Source organism: Helicoverpa zea, chromosome 8 (assembly GCF_022581195.2).
Source record: "Helicoverpa zea isolate HzStark_Cry1AcR chromosome 8, ilHelZeax1.1, whole genome shotgun sequence".
Taxonomy (NCBI): Eukaryota; Metazoa; Arthropoda; class Insecta; order Lepidoptera; family Noctuidae; genus Helicoverpa; species Helicoverpa zea.
Genome location: NC_061459.1, coordinates 12991235 through 13012605, shown reverse-complemented (window position 1 = coordinate 13012605; position 21371 = coordinate 12991235). Strand labels below are relative to the sequence as shown.

The following is a 21371-nucleotide window of genomic DNA, read 5'->3' as shown; positions in this document are numbered from 1 at the left end:
TGTACCTCTGTACTTAGATATAATCTGTAATATTTACAGCAAGCGGAGTTCAGTCCAATAAAGTTCCGAAGTTCTGTGGAAGTAGAGCGACCATCTACAAAAATATACAGATTTACAGGCTGTATCTCGCACCCCAACGGAGCCCGAGTGCCGCTCGTATCTGAGAACCTACTGCTGAGGGACTGCACGATAAAGAACACAGACTATGTAGAGGGCATCGTCGTGTACGCGGGACACGAGACCAAGGCGATGCTCAACAACGGAGGACCAAGATATAAGTGTTCAGGCTTAGAGAAAAAAATGAACACCGATGTGATATGGTGTGTCTTAGTGTTACTCTTCCTTTGTTGTGCCGGTGCAGTCAGCAGCAAAATGTGGTTAGACCACTATTATGTTTCGCTATACCAGGCAGTACCTTTTATAGTAAACGTGAACAAACCCGCCTTCGAGGGGCTCCTCATATTCTGGACTTACATCATAGCGCTGCAAGTGATGATACCCGTGTCGTTGTACGTGACAATCGAAATGACTAAACTGCTCCAAGTATATCATATACACAATGACGTTCAGATGTACGATCCCGAAACGAATACGCGGACGGAATGCCGTGCGTTGAATATTACCGAAGAGCTAGGACAGGTGGCGTACTTGTTCAGCGACAAGACAGGGACTCTCACCGAGAACAAGATGGTGTTCAGACGATGTGCTATCAGTGGCGTAGACTACGACCATCCGCCGGGTCCTCCCGCGGAACCAGCTCCAGAATTGCCGCCCATCGTCACTCCGATCACGAATGTGTCTCCGAACAGACGATTACTACAACATTTAACTGACAACAATGATGCACAACATACACAAAAGGTACCACGCTTATCTATTCAATAGCTTATGACCAAACATTCGAACGTCACACTGAAGCTACGAGACGGATTAAAGTGGTAGAGATACCGTGAGATTTACATTACCTAGAATCGAGTGACGTTTGAGTATTTGAGCATTCGAGCAAACACAGCTGCGAAATATTTTTGCGAAAGCGCTTCAATGCTTTTTATATAATGCGACACAACTATTTTGCAGCTGTGCAATATGTTGCTGAGGTTAAAATAATAAATATTTCAGGTTCGCGAATTCCTGATAATCCTGGCTGTATGTAACACAGTGGTGGTTAGCCAGCCGCACGTGGACTCCATGCAACTGAGCGCGTCCAACTCCGGCGAACAGATCTCAACGGGAAAGGCGTCACGATCAAACGGCACACTAAGATCTAACGACAAGTAAGTAACTCTTATAAGTCAACATTTTCACAAATATGTTTTAGCGCATTTCCAGTAATAGTAATTACCGATGTTAATGGGTTTATTTGGACGTTTACGAGCAGCGCAAATCTGCGAACCTTCGGGCGGTCATTGAGATCGTAATGGCGTATAAACACCATGAGGCATAAAATTGTTGGCAATAACTATTGCGCAGAAGCTTAAACAAAATTTCACATGTTTGGAAAAATATGTATTCTAAAGGAATATAATATTTTGGTCTTATATGGCTAGCTTTGGGTTATTAGCTCTAAATCCACATAACTTGAAGGATTCCAGATGATTGAAAGATCTTCCACAGTTTAGGGCCTTCTAGATTTTTGAATCTAGAATAATCCAAAGTCCATATCTCCCTTGTTATTTACAAAATCTTGTCTTATTTACACAGGTACGCTCGCTTGACCGAGTCCCGGTCGACAACGCCATCGCCGCCGCCGTCCACAGGGTCACCTCTCAAGATCCGACTGCCGAAGCTCCTCATGAGCAGCAAGGAAGACACGAGCATACCCAGCACGTCGGTCACTGATCATAGTGTGAGTGTATGCATGTTTGATGTTGTTATAAGTTTTAGCATTTGGTGAAAAAGTTTAAATCTAACATTTTAATCAATTGCATCCCGTGGGATCTATACCACGCGCATTATACACCCCGGATAAAAACTCTATAGCTTCTCTCAATAAATGGGCTATCTAAAACTGATAGAATTTTTGAATTGGTGTAGTATGGTTTCTGAGACTAGCGTTCAAACATACAAAGATATTTTATTTTTATTCCTTCCTAGATATTTTTCTTTATTCCTCCTAATTGAGAACGATTATTCTTCTCGGCTCTTTTTGACCTTAAATTGATCAAATACCGAATTGTCTTTTTTTTTCTATGGTTACTTAAATTACAGAAGGCAAACTGACTAATATGAAAAGTATTGCTCCCAAATTAGTATTACCCATAAAACCAGACACATAACTCACGAACATTTACAGTTAATCCGCTACGAAGCCGAAAGTCCAGACGAGTTAGCGTTAGCAGAAGCAGCCCTAGCTTACGGCTACGAGCTAAGGAACCGTCACCCTGATGAAGTTGAACTGGGCATCCGAGGAGAGCTCAGCAAGATGAAGGTGTTACGAGTGCAGCAGTTCGACGCCAATAGGAAGTGCATGTCGGTTGCTATGAGGACGGCTTCAGGACAGGTTTGTTACACTTTACTATACACTCAAAATTTTTAATATTCCCATTAAAAATTTTGAGTGTATAGTAAAGTGTGAAAGTTAAAAAATTAAGTAGATAAATATTTTGTCTGCTAAGAATACATAATATAGGAAGACTCACTAGACTGTATTGCGAAATGTATGTGCTAAAAGCTAAACTTTGATGTGTAAATAATATTGGGTCTTGATTGTCAGTTCTTTTTCATTTATGTCGATTCAAATTGCCCATTCCACAATAAAAAAGATAAATATCGTTTCTTCAATGTCAGCTGATTATCATCCATAATTAAATAAAAGAAAGTATCCAAAAAGCCTTTTCCCCTTTACACGGAACAATATGCAAGAAGTATCATGCAAAATTCTTTGAGGGTACATTTTTAACCAACTTTCGCCTTCCAGGTAATACTATACGTGAAAGGCGCCGACACGACAGTCCTAGGAGCGTTAGCACCCATGCGAGCTGGCTCCGCCGAGTTGGCCGCCTACGATAGAACCCGCTCCCTTCTGTCCGAGTACTCGCGCGCGGGTCTACGGACACTGGTCATGGCCAAACGGACCATGCAGCCGGCGCTGTGGGAAGAGTGGTTAGCTGGACATAATAGGGCTATGGAGTTTGGTGAAGGTATGTATTTGTAGAGAATAACATAAGCTAAAGTATATAATCTAGTTAAGGAATCTAAACTCGTCAACTCAAACAATGTCTTAAAGTTTACTATAGTTGAGTAAAAAAAAAATATTCCACTACGTCTTCATTATTGCTCATAACTGAGAGTGATAATTTATGCTTCATGTCTTAACCCCAATGTCGTTGTTCCTACAAAGTATAGACGCAATTTAAATGTCGAACGAACACAGGACACTAATACATATTTATGAGGTTGCGCATAATTCTGCGCATAACACAATATTTTGCGCAAATGTCTTAAACATTAACCGTCACAACTGGACATTTCTCACACCTGATACCTTTATTTTAGGTCGAGAAAAACGCATGCGCGAATCACTAGCGCGGTTAGAAAGTGCCCTAACTCTAGTCGGAGCAACAGGCGTAGAAGACCGTCTACAAGCACATGTACCAAGGACTGTACGGGCGTTACTAGACGCTGGTATTGTAGTTTGGGTGCTGACGGGCGACAAGCCGGAGACAGCTATCAACATTGCGTACTCGGCTGCGCTGTTCTCGCAGTCTGACCGATTGCTACATCTCATTAGCCGGGACAAGGTGAGTCACACTTACAGTGAATATCCATGCTCCTGCCCTTGTCCCAATTTTATTTGGGGTTGGCGCAGCATGTTTTCTCCTTCTATACTCTTCTATCTGCCGTCATCTCGCAAGTAACATTATTTCTAACTTACATTTTTAATGTCTCCATTTAAATACAGTGGCAGCAGGACACAAATTTGTCGTGACTGGTTCTTTATAAGTGCTGGTTTTCGACTTTCTGAGCACTTATTGTGTTTGCTTATTAACAGGAACATGCAGAATCCACAATAAAGAACTACCTTGAGAATAGCGTGACGGGGTCCGGCGGGGGCCGGGCGCTGGTGGTGGACGGACGCACGCTGACGTACATCCTGGACCGGCGCTCGGGGCTGGTGGCGCCCTTCCTGTCGCTGGCGCGGCGCTGCTCCGCCGTGCTGTGCTGCCGCGCCACGCCGCTGCAGAAGGCATATATCGTCAAGGTACGCTATACACTGTAGTACACCCTGGACCACAGAAATGTCTTCACTTGTACTCCTAAAATAGTAGCGATCTTCGGAAGAAGTGTGGGTAATAGAACAAAGCTGAAAAGGTACTAACAAACCTGAGATTTCTGTTATGAGTGCGATTCATAAACTCTTAAGGGGTCTACACACCGAAGCCGCTGACCCGGCGGCACAGCCCGGTGGCTTAGTGCCGGCGGGTTAACCCGGCGGCTTCAGAATGTCCAAGCCGAACGACTTTGCCGGCGGCAATGCCGGCGGCACGACTGCCGCGGCATGTGGTGTTCTAGTAATTGTCAAATACTCTATGAAAGCCGGCGGGCAACTGACTGAGTGAGTGGAGAGGGATGCCGTCGGCATCGGCATGCTGCCCCGCCGGCTTGCCCGCGCGGGCGCAAGCCGGCGGCATGATTGTACAAAATACGGCCGGCGGGTTGGGCCGCCGGGCTGTGCCGCCGGCGTCAGCGGCTTTGGTGTGTAGACACCTTTACATCTCATAGTGTCTAAGTAATGCACGAGTTCATCAAACTTCACTCTGACAGGATAACATGACATCCTTCATGTAGTGTCGTACTCATCTAGTGAGGAATAAATACATATACCTATACATCAACGACACAGGTATAACATAAAATGACTATTAAAAGTAATGGTGTACGATTGAATTAAATTTACTGTATTTCCGTAGGCGGTGAAGGAAGAGCTGGGAGTGACGACGTTAGCGATCGGCGACGGCGCCAACGACGTCTCCATGATACAGACCGCTGACGTTGGCGTCGGTGAGTTCACATAACCATTTCACATACCTATTACATACTTCACATCATTCATATAAAATTCAAATCAAAAAAGAACTTTCTTACTCAATAATCTCTACTCTGCAACATCTCAATTTTTATAATTGTCAACATAGTTAGTCAGCCAGCGGTTTCAGCGGCATCCCGTAGGAACCACTTCCCGGATAAAAAGTAGCCTATAACATCCTTCGATTAAATCGACCTATCCCTGGTGCTTACGAAGCGTCAATTAGCTAGGTGCACGGTTCCAAGGAGTGGGTTTTATGTAGAAGAACTGGCAAGAAACTCCATAGACAGTCTTACAGAAGTGTTGCAATATTTAATTTACCTACACTCATCACCAAAATCATCATCATCATCATCATCACTTAGTATATATTTTTTTTTTTATTTCACAGGTATATCAGGGCAAGAAGGCATGCAAGCAGTGATGGCATCAGACTTCGCAGTCTCTCGGTTCATGTACATAGAACGGCTACTGCTCGTGCACGGACACTGGTGTTACGATCGACTAGCCAGAATGATACTCTACTTCTTCCTTAAAAATGCCGTGAGTTTTTTTTTTGGTGTTGAATTTTATCGACTTAAATATCGATATATTTTATCGATTTTATCTTCCAATTGTATTGGTTTAATTATCGATTTCATCCGCCCAGCCTTATTCCAACTATGTATTATTAATTTAAATATCGGTGTTATAAACGATTTAAATATTGATATATTTCTATTGACCTATCGATATATTTCTATCAGCTTTCACATATTTAAATAGCAATTGACTATCGACTGCATACATCTAACGTTTCAAACTGCCTCCAAAAAAATCGATACATAACGTTGAACAATCGACTAGAGTCTATTGAAACCAATCGAAATTAAAGTATCGATACTTTTATCGATATCTTTCCAACTACAGTAAATCGATATTAATTAATACTGTTTTGTTTCCAGACGTTCGTGTTCCTAGTGTTCTGGTTCCAGCTGTACTGCGGCTTCTCGTCCATGGTGATGATAGATCAGGTGCACCTCATGACGTACAACCTCATGTTCACTGCGCTACCGCCTATTGTCATTGGTGAGTTTTATTACTAATGTTAAGTGCTGTATTTATGATGTTACTACCTTCCGTCAGCGGCTTTACTCGCTTTCCGGGGGATCTTATTCCTGCACCTGGATAAAAAGAAGTCTATCCTCCCCACTCAGAGTCATTTAATGGTTACTTAAGCCATTCCTTAGTGAAGGATTTGATGACATTCCGTCACTAAGGAGTGACTTAAAGTAATCATTAAATGTCTCTGAGTGGGGAGGTATATAATTATTTATTTAATGTATAATCTAAATGACTACCAAGTTGTTATTGCGTATGAATGAAAAAGTAAGCAACATTCTTTGCAATTCACGTGTCGTATAAGTTCTACATCCCATGTATTTATTTCCTAAACCGCTCGTTTATGTACCGTACTAATATAATGCTCCCTTGTGTAATTTCCTTATATACTCTCTTACATATTTTCTTATATACTTTCTTATATTTTCCCTTAATATTTTCTTATATATTTACTTATACATATATTCCCTTGTATACTCTCTTATATATTCCCTCATATTGTTCTCATAATATTTTTTATAAACAGTATACACTCACAAACTTGAACCTTCATATAACTATCCTCAGGTGCATATGACCGCGTAGCCCCAGCAGCTTTGCTCACGGACCGGCCCGGCCTGTACTCAGCCTGCCGCCGCGGGCTGGCCTACCGGGCACACAGCTTCTGGGCCGTGCTGGCCGAGAGCCTGTACATCAGCGTAGTGCTCTTCTACACCAACACCTTCGCCTACTGGGACACGGCCGTGGACCTGTGGGCCTTTGGTGTTACCTGTATGACGTGCTGTCTCGTTGTTATGCTGTTGTATGTCGCTATTGAGACGAGGAGCTGGGTAAGTTTAGTCTCTCTCTTTCCTGCTATGTATCTCACACGGTGGTCAGCATTCATTTCTTCATGTTGATGACATGTTTGTACGTTTTCATTGCCGCAATCCTTTTTTTAAATTCAAACAAAAACCGTTTATAATTTTTTTCATAACAATTTCAGCCATCGCTATTAATATTACAAATGCGAAAGTAACTCTATCTGTCTGTTACGCTTTCACGCCTAATCCAATAAATAGATTTTAATAAAATTTGGTACAGAGATAGAGTTGACCTTGAGAAAGAACATAGGATACTTTTACATATTTTCTTATAAATTAGTAAATTATCTTTTTCTCTGCAGACGGTGATCCACGTGATAGCTCTGGCGGGGTCCCTCATCTCGTTCTTCATACTAACGCTGGCGTATCAGTCCATCGGCGCTTCGGTCCTCAACCTGCCGTCCACGTACCACGTGCTGCACAACACCATCCAGGAGCCGGTCTACTGGCTCGTGCTTGTTGTTACTACTGTAGCAGCGCTGGCACCGAGGTAGGATATTTGTTATATAGTGTTTTGGGTTGTATTGAATAGCATTATCATAGACCCATATAAAGGAGAATGCCCGTTTTGTTAGGAGATTTGGGCCCCCAGAAAAAAATTGCGTGCCATGGTGGTTTTAACTTTATTTTGAAGAACGACAATTACCTTTTCAGACCCTGAAAACAATTTATAATTTTTTACCCTAGTTTCCGAGAATTATTGATTTTTTTCTGATGAAGAATTGAGGTTATTAGACAATATTTTTTCAAAAACAATTTGCATTAAAACAATAAAATATTTTTAGTATTAATATTGATTCCCAAATGAAATAAAAACATCAGATATCATCTTTTCTTGCTAAATAATATGTTAAACTGTTTATCTTGCAATCAGCGGAAGTAGGTTTTGCTGGCACCAGTAGAAATAAATATACTTAGGGCTAAATTGGTTGGAGGAGCATGTGGCTACGTTACAACAACCACAAGGAGATATCTTAAGTTAAGCTACTTGGTCAGATTGCACTTGGGTGACCATCCATTACAAACTTCAGCTGGGTGGCTGCTAGTACTTACATTTAAACTGCTGATTCTGGGTGCATTATTTATACTTGTTATGAGTAGCTAGAATCCAGCAAGTATGACAACCACTTACCAGGAGGTAACATGTTATAACCCAGTGTATCGGGTATGGAGGTCAGATGGGCAATCACTCTTTGAGCAATACTGTATTCAGCTGCATCGGTTAGACTAAAAGCCGACCCCAAGATTGTTGGCAAACTGGTAGGTACCTAGTATATACGAGTATGTATGACATATATGACAGCATCTCCTGCAAGCGACATAGTAAAATCACTGCCCTGCTACTTAGTAAGATCGCTGTGCTATCTATGATTAGTTGTAGTTTATTTTAGAAAGGGCTTAATTATAAAGGAGTTTAAAATATAGTAAATGCTATACAGATGTTTAATAAGAAAAAACACAACCAATTAAAATAATAGACATTTATTCTTCAAGGAATATGTTGTCTAGAAATTGTGCTGGAGCGCTTATATCATTAAAGCGGTGGCAGTGGTGGTGGTACAGGAATCATCATATCTGTAATTATGTTTCCATCCATGATACCAGTCTCCGGTGCAGACTCCACAGTGTGTTGGCTACTGCCAGCAACGGGTTGCCTCCGGACTTGTCTTGATGCAGCCGCCCAACAAGGAACACAAACTCGTTCCAAATGCAACACCTAATAACAAAAATATTATATTTAGATACTTGATATTCATTAATATTTAATTAGTTCAACACACACATACATATGCATTCATACATTAAGTTTAAATAAATAAGAATAAACACTTACGTGATGTACTGGTGTCCATCTTAGTATAACATTCCTTTGAGGAACTATCTTGACTGACTCTATGAGTTCTGCGACTTGCTGTTGACAAGCCACATGCGTAGCATATGTTTAGGTGTCCACGAGCAGGGGATACAAGTGACAGATTTGAGTTAGATGCTGTCTGGTTTTGTAATAATACAAAACATTTCACACACAGGATATCATCAGAAGATATCTGGAAAAAATGACAAAATAAAATGTAAGGTAGTTTAGAGACGTGTGAAATCCACAAACATAATAAAACAAACTTACCAATGTAGGTGTTTAGAAGGATAAGCATTGGTTCATCTATTTCTTCAATTTAACGTCTACGAAGATTAGGCCCTATACGTAAAGAGAAATTAACACACTGGCGAGACAAAGAGTAGTTTACTCGACTTCTACCAGGTGCAGACATTTTTCCGGAGTAAAACAACAATATCACTAAAAACAAGAGTCCAATGCTCACGAGTCAATGTGCTCACTTATCATTAAGAAAAGAGTCCAATATCTAAAAAAAAACCACTGGAGGCACGAAAACGATTAGCTCGACAGTTTTTACGCAAATTGTAACTATCAGAAGCAAATACGGAGGAATAAATTCAACTCTACGCATAACAACCGGCACGAAAACAATTTGAATGACGTATTGATTTGACAGATAGACTCGCGTTCCGAGTAGATGTTACCATGTTAAATATTTTGTTAATCGATTTTCTAAATCGATTTGTTATAAATAATATCATTTACTAATTATTGTGTTATTGTTGTATTCCATGTATGGTGTTAGGTGTAACCGTTTTATAGATATAGTTCAGTGGTGACTTTTGTTAGTGTTGATATTTTATTGTTTGTGCAACAGTTATAAACAGTTTTTCTTTCTTCTTTTCTTGTTTACTATTTACGAGTGCATACTTAATATATATACTTGTACATTTTGATATAAGAGAAAAATGCTATATATTATATCGATATTTTCAATCGATCACCTCGTTCATTTAAATGAGATAGTCTGTCGTCTACCTGGCAACATTCACGTTAAGTTTTAATGGCGGAACTAGCTTAGATTCAATAAAATAAATATTAATTATGTTTTTCAATGCTAGGGTACAAGAAATTCTGAAAAAAAATAGTTAGTTTTATAAAATTAGGACTTGATTTTTAATAATAAAATATTCTTGACACTCTATCACAAATAAGGGGCCCAACGGGTGGCAATGTCCTTTGATCGATTTTAGATGATGTTCGGTGTCTTATGTGATGACGGTTCAGTTTTGTATGGACCGAAAATTATGGCCTATTTGAATATTTTTTTTCATAGCGGTCAAAGAAAAAAAAAGCTATCTCTATTACCAAACCTTTCTTTTGGTATTTCTTTTTCGGTGGTGGAAAACATATGCCCAATTAACAAAAAAATCCTGCAAAATTTTTATCTGACACTGCGTCAAGTGGTTCAAATCAATCTTTTCGTTCAGTACTATTATTTATTTATTTAACCTTTTGGACTGGGTGAGAGAACTGATCCTTAGATCGTGTTAACAGTTTGTTGTGCGTTGTAGTTATAAGATGTGTCTCAGCTCAGTATGCCTGTTGGCAAAGGCCTCCTTCAGCAGCTTCCATTGGTTCCGATCTTGAGCAACTCTACTATTATGTAGGAGTAAATATATGTTGTATGTTATCCACAGGATGGTGTACTACGGCATCCGCAACTCCGTGCATCCCGGCACGCTGGGGCGGGCGGTGGTGGCGCGGCGCCGCGCGCGCGCCTACGCCGCGCACTACCGCGCCGCGCCGCCGCATGCCACGCTCTACAGGTGCGGCGTCAACATAGGGTGTCGGTCCCTTCCCAATTAGATAGGCCATGCGTGACAAATAACTTTATGTGATATGAGTCCAAAAAATGACTTCTATTGCACTCTAAGAGGCCTACGGCGGCCTGTATGTATCAAACGCAAAATTTTATTACCAAAATCAAGAAACAACATAAACATCGATTTTTAAGTTGAGGAAAGCACTTATTTTACCCGCAAATAAAAAACTCATTTGATGCATTTCATTTTTAACTTCACTCTATCACTGATCTACCTACAATTAGATACTACAAATATTCACCATAATTGGAAGCCGAACCCAACATACATAGTTGGAAAAAGGCACGGGATGTAATGATGATAATTCACCATAATTGGAACATTGCAGAGCTCGCGACGAGGACGGGCTGGCCAAGCCGCAGACAGACGTGGCGGCCATCACGTGACCTCCCTCCCGCCCCCCACCCTCTGGCTGTGATCTCGAGTGTAATACACACCTCCTGTAGTTATATCGTGCTGTACCGCGGGACCAACACACACATAGCATTTATCGATAGCTCACATACGCTACACAAGCGATTTTATACCAAGTTCACTGACTACATAAAGGTCAATTTCCTAAAACAACTGTTTAAATTTTCACTTTCAAGGAAAAAGTTGATTGAAGGAAATATGTTGTCGGTAAATATAGGTAAAATGTTTCCCGTGAGCTAACAATAATTTATAATGTACAACACAACTAGAATCTGATTTAAAATACACTATTTTAATTTCTTTGTAAATATTTCATCGCGAGTGTTCAAAACTTTAATATAACATACCATATCATCGAAATTACTTCCGATGTTGTTAGTTACCATATATGTATGATACGTTTATTATTTATGTAGTGTATAGTACATAGTACTTACTGCCGCATCGCGCGGTATCTCATAGATCTGCCAATGTTATTCATTATTTACTGTTTGACGCTGACGATATTATAAAAGTCTACAATATTATAATTTGTCACTTATCAAAATTTCGCTCAGCTAATTTGTGGAGCTGTTCTAAGCATAATAATGTATGTATTGCCATTACGCTACTCCCCTGTAGGCATGTCGTAGACCAAGAATTTTTTAAATGCTAAATTACACCAAATCATTTTTTTAACAAAATATATCAACGCAAAGCGATTCATATCACATTACATAGATACTCTTTGTTATAATACCGTCAGCGCCATCTAGCGTGTAGTTTGTTAATTTTACTAAGTATTTTGCATGCCAATGTACTTCGACCATGGATTTAGAACCGATTCTACACGTTTGGTGCAAATTTACACTACTTTCATACAAAAACTGTTCACACTGCCTTTGAGAAACGTGTTCTAGCGTATTTAAATCCATGCCATGTTAATGTCGCTAATTCGTGAATGTTAAAAGCAAACTATACTTAAATGTGTACCTTGTGTTAACCGCTTCTAGTTGAACGAGTCGTTCGCTGCTTGAAGCCTGTGTTCAGTCAGAGTAATTAGGACTAACAAAAATATGTGGATGTATTCAGACTAAAATAAGTGCTAAATATTATCTGCGCTTTACTATCGGTAATGTCCCTGAAATAAGAGAACACTGTATGTGTTGTCTCACTCTTATCCATATGTGCAACAAAAATGAAGTCGGACAATTCTAGACCATGATTACAAAATGTTCAACGGACTTATCTGTGTGAGTGCCAACCAAAGATTCATTCCCACCTTATGCAGTTGTGGGCGCCTTCAGATATTCACAAAATAAAAACATCCTCAATTAACAACTCCTTTATCGTCTGTTCAGATTAATATCAGTATTTCTTGCCAATCTAATACGATTCCATTATAGAAGCTATAATTATAAAATAATAGATACAAATTCCCTTTATTGAATTTTCGCCCGCCATTTTCCAAAGCACACACACAAACTCCGCATCTGACGTCACGTTCTACGCAGAAACTATTGAATAGTTGCAGGTAACACATTGACTAACATAGAGGTAACATTAGGTGGTCCCAAGTCTTAGTTAGTCTGTGTCGAACTAAACGTTATTGTTCGTATGTCTGTCTACTAGCACCGTGTTATGTGGCTAGTACGACGCCATTGTGATTGTTGATGAAATCTTGTATTTTAGTAGGTGATTATGATTACTAGTGTGTGATAACGGTTGACTTCCTTCTCAGAATATTTATATTTATTTATAGAGAAACGCTGCCTTGCCTGAGACTGCACCCGGTATTGGGGCACACTTGTATCCGCGCCGGGAACATTCTCCCTAAACAAACGTTCACGTTCAATGTCAGCTATGACGCGCATAGCTAAATGCAAAAATATAAGCTTTAAGTAAAAATAGGCTTTTAGTAAAATGCCTAGAATACATTTTAAGTGGAATCCAACATGAACTGAGACCATGATTTGTGAGGCATTTAATACTTTGCTGAAACGATTGAACTTATGAATCAGAAACGAATGCTTCGGTCTATAAAATAGATTTCTCGCTATATTTTTTGATAGATTTAAGTGAGCATTTAAATAATATCAATTAGATTTTGAGATTTCTCTCAGTATTAGCAGATCACTCAGTATTAAGCCTATAGAAAGCCAATTACATAAAATGTAGTTTGCCGCCGTATCGTGCTTTTATTTAACGCCAGAATATTGCAACAAAAGTACGCTAAAGTAGCCCTTATTACAAAGAGCATAGTGACTACTTCTTAGAAACATTAATTTGCATAATCCTGGCAACAACTAGGTAAATTGCATTAATTTTTGAATGAGTGGATTGCGAATCGTCAATTGTAAGAAGTTGGCAACAAGTGCCTTGTACCTTGCAGCGAGAGTGTTCCCGGCGCGGCCGTCTTCGTGAGTAGAGGATTCCTAAAGATTTAACTATTTTTACTATCGTTTCTAGTTTTGTACATACAAACAAAATATATTTCTATATGAATGAGATGATTGTTACGTGTACAGTAGGATATTTTTATATGAAACAAATCTTTGTGTAAATAACTTGTATGTTCTAAGACTGTTGTTTATTTTAGAGCGTTTAGTTTGTTCAGTTAAATTAAACTATGTAATAGGGTATTGTGATGAACACATGTATTTTCCAGTCATTTTGTTAACTTGCTGACCAATTTTGAATAGTTCCGTTGTTTCATTCTTGCCGTGTTTGTAACAAGGTTTAGTACAATTCTTTCTTCTATAGTTATATTTAGTACTTTTGACAGTTTTAAGGTGATGCGAATGTGTGTTTTATTGCCAGTATGAAATTATCAGTACTTATTGTGTTGTTTATTCGCACTATTTTTATGAATAAGAGTTAAAAAATTGACTAGTCTTATCAACGAAATATAGATTTTGTTAAAATTCTTTTTAGTATTATTAAAAAAAAAAAAACTTCCATCAATAAAGGTAATTGGGGGGGATTTTATCGATATACAGTACTACGAAACGAAATTATGTGCCTTCGTAGTTATCTGTCAACTGAATTAGTACTTTTTAGGGAACAATATCGTCTATTTTAATTTCACTGAAGAAATTAATTAATCTTGTGAACTTGACTGTACCCTCATATCGAATTGTTTCGTAGTACTGTATGCATTTATTCTGTTATTATGCTTCTTCCATTATGATATTATAAATCATGTTTATTCTTGCTAAACACTAATATTGTGCATTTATGTTTTGTGATATTGTCAAAACAAAAAATATTAAAGTCGCTATCAAAAAGTAAGCACGGCAATGACTAGAAAATACATCATATAGATGTGTTGTTTTATAATAATAACAAATTATTTAATTTCATTACAAATATTGTTTTATTTCTCCCCTCGTCGCACATGTCTTTTGAATTTGTCAACATTACAGTCATCAAGTGGTTTGTGCAGATCTAAAGTTGACAATTAGGTATACTATAGTGGGATAATAATATCATATACATGAATTACTACAGATTTACGATAATTTGAACAATAAAAGCAAAATGCGTAATTACTAATTACAAACAGTGCTTGACGTTGCGGTTATACCATAAACAGGTCGAATCAGTAAGTAAAGTTACATAATTTATTTGCTTGCAAGACAATGGACAATCCACGGCGTACATAAAAACTAGTAAAAATGCGAAAAATTGCATACTTGCGCGTGCGCATACTATGTGTATTCCGTGAAGAAATTATATACACCCACGGGATTGGCCATCATCTTTACCTTTCGAAAACATCAACAAAAAATATAGAATGTATCCGAGAGCAAAACAACAAAATATTTCATAGCATCTAACTAAACAACTCTGCAATATGCTCGAAAGACATACCAAGTATGCAGAATATAATAATATTGCAATAATTATAGTTATAGGCATAAATCAACAATAACCAAACAAAACTTAATCAACAGTCTATAAACCAATGGATGTCATAATGTTCTTGTAGAACATCTTCATTTCATGAAATAATTACTTACATGTAATGCTAATTAATTCAAACATACTTTATAACAACAGCGCCCCCTTTCTCAACAATGCTACATAGATATTTTAGTATTGAAAAGAGTGAAAAACAGAAATACAGGTCAAAATACCATTAAAATTCGCCATTTACTTTTCATAGCTTGTCCCTTAAAAATAAATAAAGCCTCTGCAAATTAAAGCAGTGTTGTACATTTGTACTTTATTCAACACCATTGGTTCATAGACTAATATCGAATATTTCCAAGTAGATCTATTAATACTAATATTATGACGTATTCATGTACAAAATGTATAAGTAATAAAGTAAGTAAATTTAATAAAATTCAATCCAAATGCCGAGGAATAGAGAATAGAGCGTAACGAGTTTGACTCTTTATATTCATTTATTAGAAGCATACGATTATCTAAAGTATCTACACATTAAGAGGCCTATGACCATTTAAAAGATATTTATAAAAGAAGCTCGAATCTCTATTTACTTTGGAGTAGTTCACAGTAAGTCAAGACAAATGATTAGTAATGCCGAGTTATATAATCAAGAAGACTATTTTCGGCTGCCTTTATAACGGCGCGGGAAAAGGTATCACATCGCCTTTGGCGCCATTTTTGCGGCAAATGGCGGGCACGTCACAAAAATTGCACCATCATTAGATAGCTGAAAATAGTCTTCATCTAAACTCTAAAGTCACGTTTAGCCAGACCCAATAAATATTGTTTACATTAAATCGTATTTAATCTCTCACGTATTCCACATATTGCAATGTGTACATGAATGCTAAAATACATTAAATGCCACAATAGTCTGTATCCGCAAATAAGTGCTCTTCTATCCGATGCACAGCATGGATTCCGGCCCGGGCGGGGAACGACGGGGAACCTGCTGGATCTCATGACACAGATTGTACCAACGGTGGACGCTGGACAGCAAGTGGATGTTGCCTACTTCGATTTCAGAAAGGCGTTCGATACAGTGGATAATGACATACTTCTGTCCAGGTTAGCTGACGTAGGATGCACAACACATACTTTGTCATTCTTAGCCAGCTATCTGGGAGATAGATGTCAGTACGTCGACTGTGGCGGACAGCTTTCTGAACCCTACTTCACGAGATCAGGTGTCAGTCAAGGCAGCAACTTGGGACCTCTTCTTTTCATTATAACAGTAAATGATTTGCCAAATGTAGTCACCGAGTCGACACCCTTGTTGTTTGCTGATGACTTGAAATTGGTCTACAAAGTGAAGCAGGGAACGGATCATGACACTTTGCAGCGGGACATAGATCGGGTAGTCGAATGGAGTGTTCAGAATAAATTATATTTTAACGTGAACAAATGTGTTGTGTGTACGTTCAGTCGTGCCCGCAGCCCCAGCCACCATCAGTACAACATGGGAGGTTCTCCGCTACAGCGAGTCTCTGAGGTGAGGGATTTAGGGGTGCGCTTCACTGCTGATGTACATTTTCGAAACCACGTGACTCAGGTTTGTAAAAAAGCTTACCGCAATTTAGGAATGCTGTTGAGGATAGCAAACACATTTACGAACTTTAGAGCACTCAAAACATTATATGAAGCACTCGTAAAAAGTCACCTGGAGTGCAATGCGGTAGTTTGGGGACCTCATGAAACTAAATATCAATTAATGCTGGAAAGGATACAAAATAAATTTTTGAGGTTCATGTACTTAAAGCAATACGGTGTGTACCCAGGATATCCACTATTATATCCTACGCTGTTTATACTGGGTATGATAGGATATTACAGATTGGAAGTTAGAAGGGAGGTCGCTCTCGCTGTTTACCTATGGAAAGTTATGAGTGGCAAAATTCACAATCCTGGAGTTCTGAGCACGGTGTCGCTGTGTGTTCCGGACGGGTACGTGGGGCGCCGGCGCCGGCCGCCGCTGCTGAGCGTGCCACCCGCGCGCACTAACCTGCTGCAGCGAGCGCCTCTCACGCGGGCGCTGCGAGCGCTTAACGCTTTGTCACAACGGTTAGATCTGTTTCATTGCACTACGAATGAACTTACCAGAGCCGCATATGCTATGTTATCGATTGGATACAACTGAAATTTTATTTTATTTTTTGTATTAGTTTAGTTTTTTATGGTTAAGTATGTATTAAGTTTTGTAAGTGTTAAATAAGTGTATGTAAAAATAACTACGCTATTGCATTGGGTGGCACCTGTAAAAATAGTGTATGTTTGGTGGAAATAAATAAATAAATAAATAAATAAATAAATACAATACCTGAGTACATTAGTACGGTAAGTATGTATATCTAGTATATAGCTCGAATGTGTTTTATCAACTAATTTACTAAGTTGGAGCGTCAATTTTGTTAGTATTGGGTTAACTTGAATCAATATTTAATTTATTATTTAAATGCCGTGTCTTATGTATAGATTTAAGAAAACCTGTAGCAGAATACTTTACTAACATTAAATAACAACAGTTATAAAAAAAAACATCTTATGAAACCTGTCCGTAAAACCTTAATTAAACAAGTTTAATTTAAACCTTAATTAGTTTGTAGAAATATCGTCGTAAACATGTATAATTAAAACAATACATTAGTGTACAAAAATGGCTCGAATATTAGACAATCCAAAATAGTTCAGTGAATAAATGTAAAAATGCTGCCTCAATAATACCCTCATGCCTCAGAATGGGTCTGGCTACAAAACTATTGCACTATTTAAAATAAAATCTGACAAGAACATCGTCATCAAATCATCACTAACAATAAATTATAAAATTTCATTGACTACGATCACAATTAAAATCACAGTATAAATTGTAGTACGGCGTTCACTACATCCATGGTTGGTTCGTTGACGAGAACGATATCGAACTTGTTGAGGTAATTCTGTAGGTTACCTTCAGCGTTGTTTCCTAAGAAGCCGACCTTGACGACGACGTCGCAGTGTTCCATCCCCTCGGCCATCCCCGCGTCGCCGATGTTGTCCCCCATGAGGATGACGTTGGAGCGCATGCGCACCATGTCGTAGTACTCAGTGTGTTTGATGGCGGTCTCGTTCTTGTTGTACGTGTGAATAACTTCGCCTTTGATGCCCACTATGTAGTCGTTTTCGTCCATTGCTAGGAAGTTTGATACTACCTAAAGGAGAGAATAGTACTTTTTGACATAAAACTTTTATAATATCGCTATTTTGTCTCGATTGACTAAGTCACGATGATAGTTTAATAATCTTTGATGATGACACTACAAAATATGATATCATATTTATCGCATTGTGATGAAAAAGACACAAGTTATTCTTAGAATCTCCTACTAATGAAAACGGAGAGTTAGAATCCCAGTAACAAATAGCGATCACCAATTTCATAAAATACTGTCAATTGCCTCTTATTATTATTTTTTTTTTAAATTATAGTATCAAACACAAGCCACTGCCTTTGCGTCCTAAAACCTGTAAGTTCCAAATAGTCCCTTAATACCTTGACATGAGGCAGCAAGAAGTTGGCAGCCTTCATGGCAGCAAGCACGGCCTCTCCGAGCCCGGCAGAGAACACCAATACCGGGACCTGCTGAGCCTTGCTCCAGTCTATCATGTCACTCACGCCTTTCCTGAAAAATTACATGTTATTAACATATTGGATTGATGTTTATTACAAGAGACAAAAGTAATCTTATGTAGAGAATATTTGAAATAAGTTCATTTAAATGGATAATCGTAGGACACAACATACGATTTTAGGAAGTCGGATATATCGGAATAAAAATAGGTTCCTAAAATCTATTTCCCGTCTTTTTTATGAGTGTATATTTATTGTTTATCTCTATATGTATACTGCATTCATGATAAACTAGATTTCCGGTGCCTATAGTTTTGCCTTATTTTCTATGCAACAATCTACTAATTATTTCTAAATTACAAATTACGCATATTTTATACTATTTTGTTTAATGATATTGAAAACGCCTCGTTACGTATTTTTTCAAAAAATCAGCAGGCCGAATTTATAACTAGTGGGGATTACTGGAATAAATTCATCTTGTGGAATATGTGTGGAATCAAGCCTGTCCTTCACGCGACAGACACACCCTAAAAACGACTATCAAATCGATCCCCACGCGTGCCGACTCCAAAAACCTTTCGGTGGACACGAAAAACGTAGCCAACTGAACCAACATTCGTGTTTAGAAATGTAATTTAGAATTCAATTCTGTCATGAAAACTATGGATTGCAAAAGTTGAGTACTGTAATTGTTAAGAAACTTGCATGTCTTGTTAACATTTTGCAACTCAGTTTCTAGAACGATAGATTCACGTGCCAACAACAAAGAAATCGTTATTTAGTTATCTTTTATTTTATACATTTTAAGTAGTATTCAAACTATATTGCCACTTGAGACTTTCGCTTGATGATAACGCAATCAATTTCCGAGAATAACGAGGTGACCAAGACGGAAGCAATCTTTTATCAGTAGAACAATTGTCTTTTATTTCTTCTTCATACTTTAGATATCAACAATTTATCTTTAAATCCAATACAATTAAGTATTCACGATTTGAATGACAAGTAATATGTTATCAGTGATTAGTTGTAGATAACGATATATTTGCCAATCATTTTTATCAGGATAATATGGAAAATTTAACCTTTGTCTGTAAATATTATGTTACCATGCTGTAACTGGATAATTAGATTTCTTTTTGCTATGTAAAAATAGACTTTATGCAATAGACTTAGGGCATCATTTTACTTGGCCAATTATCAAGATCTTGGCAATTTTGTAATGAATCCATGGTGATCCCAATCAGTATAAATAAGGATATTCTATAAGTGGTCTTATTTCCATAACTAGTTTCATTTTATCATCATGTAAATTAACATATCCCTAAGTTCACATATCATCTCTTGAATTATTAGAACTATGAAATCCTAATATAGAACTATGAAATACATAATATAAAATTGAGAATTACCTGAAACACTGCACCATTTTGTATGCTGAATCCATCAATTCATTTCTTGGGAATTTTACTCCTCTGGAACACAAAATATGAACACTATTATGTCTGCCCACTATGACTCCTTCCTACTCCTTTCAATCTATGTTTTTGACATTGAGGATATCAAAATTAAAATTATGTTCAAGTCTGCTTTTTACCAAGTTAACTTTTTAAAAAGTATTGTGCAGTATTCCTTTCTTGTTTCAAAAGGACTGCAGTGTCATTTTTGTGAAAACAGTATTTTTTTATTCTTAATAAATGAAAGTGATGCTTACTTGAGCAATGCATGTGCTGCCACATACCAGTCAATCATATGCTTGGTTTTGTCCTCAATGCTCATGACTGGGTCGCACTCAATAGGCTTGTAAATGCCAGACAGCCGATTGTCTTCATCTTTGTAATGCTGAGGTATTGAAGGACACTCACGGAACATACCTACAATGACATACATACTCTATACAGGCCTGCAGGCCATAGACTAACCAAAGGAGGTAAACATATGACATGGTTTGTAGCCTTATGTGCAATTGCATAAAACCTATATTGGTTCAATAACATCATGGGTTAGTGTGTATTAAGTCAGAGCTTAGAGTTACATAAAACTCCACAAGAACTTACCAAAGCTGGTGAGTACACTGGTTCCATTGTCCATTGTGTGCCTGGTCAGCGTGTGGTCAAAGTCTGTTACTATCTGCAGCTTGCTAGGACCATCCTTAATCATTTTATTTAATTTTTGTAACAATTCCTCTTCATTTCGTATGTGAACATTCCCCTTCCGAAGTTCGGGTACATCATTCAAACTTGATAGTACTTTCATAGCTAAAAACAAACAATTTGTCTGAACCTACGCGATAGTTGAAGTCACTTTATGTTTTATTACAATTTTATTACACTAATTTACTTGTTGTTACACAGAAATTAACTAAAATATGTCATCAAAACAGACGAATTGAAAAACTGTATTGATCAATCGTACCTGCTACGCAAATGCCACTGGAGTTGATACAAATACTTTAGATACTAGATAAATATTATGTTCACAGTCAGCAATATTTTAGGAATATAAATAGTGTCTGAATATTGAGATAAACAGCCCACGTACGACCTTGATGTGGTAACTACGGGTGACACAGGGTGACAGAAATTTAGAAATAAAAAAACTGCAGCTGTGAGCCTGCCTGATGGCTGTCAACTTGTCAAACGTAAACGTCACCATCACAACTGCGGCTGCCTCGTTTTATTGTTTCAGTTTTCAATTT

The 21371-nt window shown here is 38.1% G+C and overlaps 2 protein-coding genes and 1 long non-coding RNA gene across 4 annotated transcripts in view; 1 reads left to right on the top strand and 2 right to left on the bottom strand.

Annotated features, from left to right (window-relative positions):
- Positions 1–14475, top strand: part of LOC124632510 (phospholipid-transporting ATPase VD) — a 50225-nt gene extending 35750 nt beyond the window's left edge. The window contains exons 3-16 of the mRNA XM_047167370.1: positions 40–861; positions 1120–1274; positions 1702–1846; positions 2294–2500; positions 2918–3140; positions 3496–3740; positions 3992–4201; positions 4911–5001; positions 5418–5569; positions 5971–6094; positions 6695–6957; positions 7293–7480; positions 10528–10656; positions 11042–14475. Coding sequence (XP_047023326.1) covers positions 40–861; positions 1120–1274; positions 1702–1846; positions 2294–2500; positions 2918–3140; positions 3496–3740; positions 3992–4201; positions 4911–5001; positions 5418–5569; positions 5971–6094; positions 6695–6957; positions 7293–7480; positions 10528–10656; positions 11042–11099 — 3012 coding nt within the window. The 3' untranslated portion in view covers positions 11100–14475. The remainder of the gene's footprint in view (positions 1–39; positions 862–1119; positions 1275–1701; positions 1847–2293; positions 2501–2917; positions 3141–3495; positions 3741–3991; positions 4202–4910; positions 5002–5417; positions 5570–5970; positions 6095–6694; positions 6958–7292; positions 7481–10527; positions 10657–11041) is intronic.
- On the bottom strand, positions 8457–10494 carry LOC124632512. 2 transcript variants are annotated; one of them, XR_006984636.1, is made up of 3 exons: positions 9116–10063; positions 8825–9038; positions 8457–8707 (listed from the first exon to the last, which is right to left on the bottom strand). It is a non-coding gene; the product is annotated as an uncharacterized LOC124632512 (long non-coding RNA). The 2 variants fall into 2 exon arrangements; XR_006984635.1 differs by having other exon boundaries at positions 8825–10494.
- On the bottom strand, positions 14456–21296 carry LOC124632511 (7-methylguanosine phosphate-specific 5'-nucleotidase). Its single transcript, XM_047167371.1, has 6 exons — positions 21089–21296; positions 20731–20931; positions 20388–20547; positions 20086–20148; positions 18593–18722; positions 14456–18251 (listed from the first exon to the last, which is right to left on the bottom strand). Exons 2-6 carry the CDS (start codon positions 20927–20929, stop codon positions 17916–17918), a joined length of 888 nt encoding a protein of 295 aa, XP_047023327.1. The 5' UTR covers positions 20930–20931; positions 21089–21296; the 3' UTR covers positions 14456–17915.
- Positions 21297–21371: the final 75 nt, after the last annotated feature.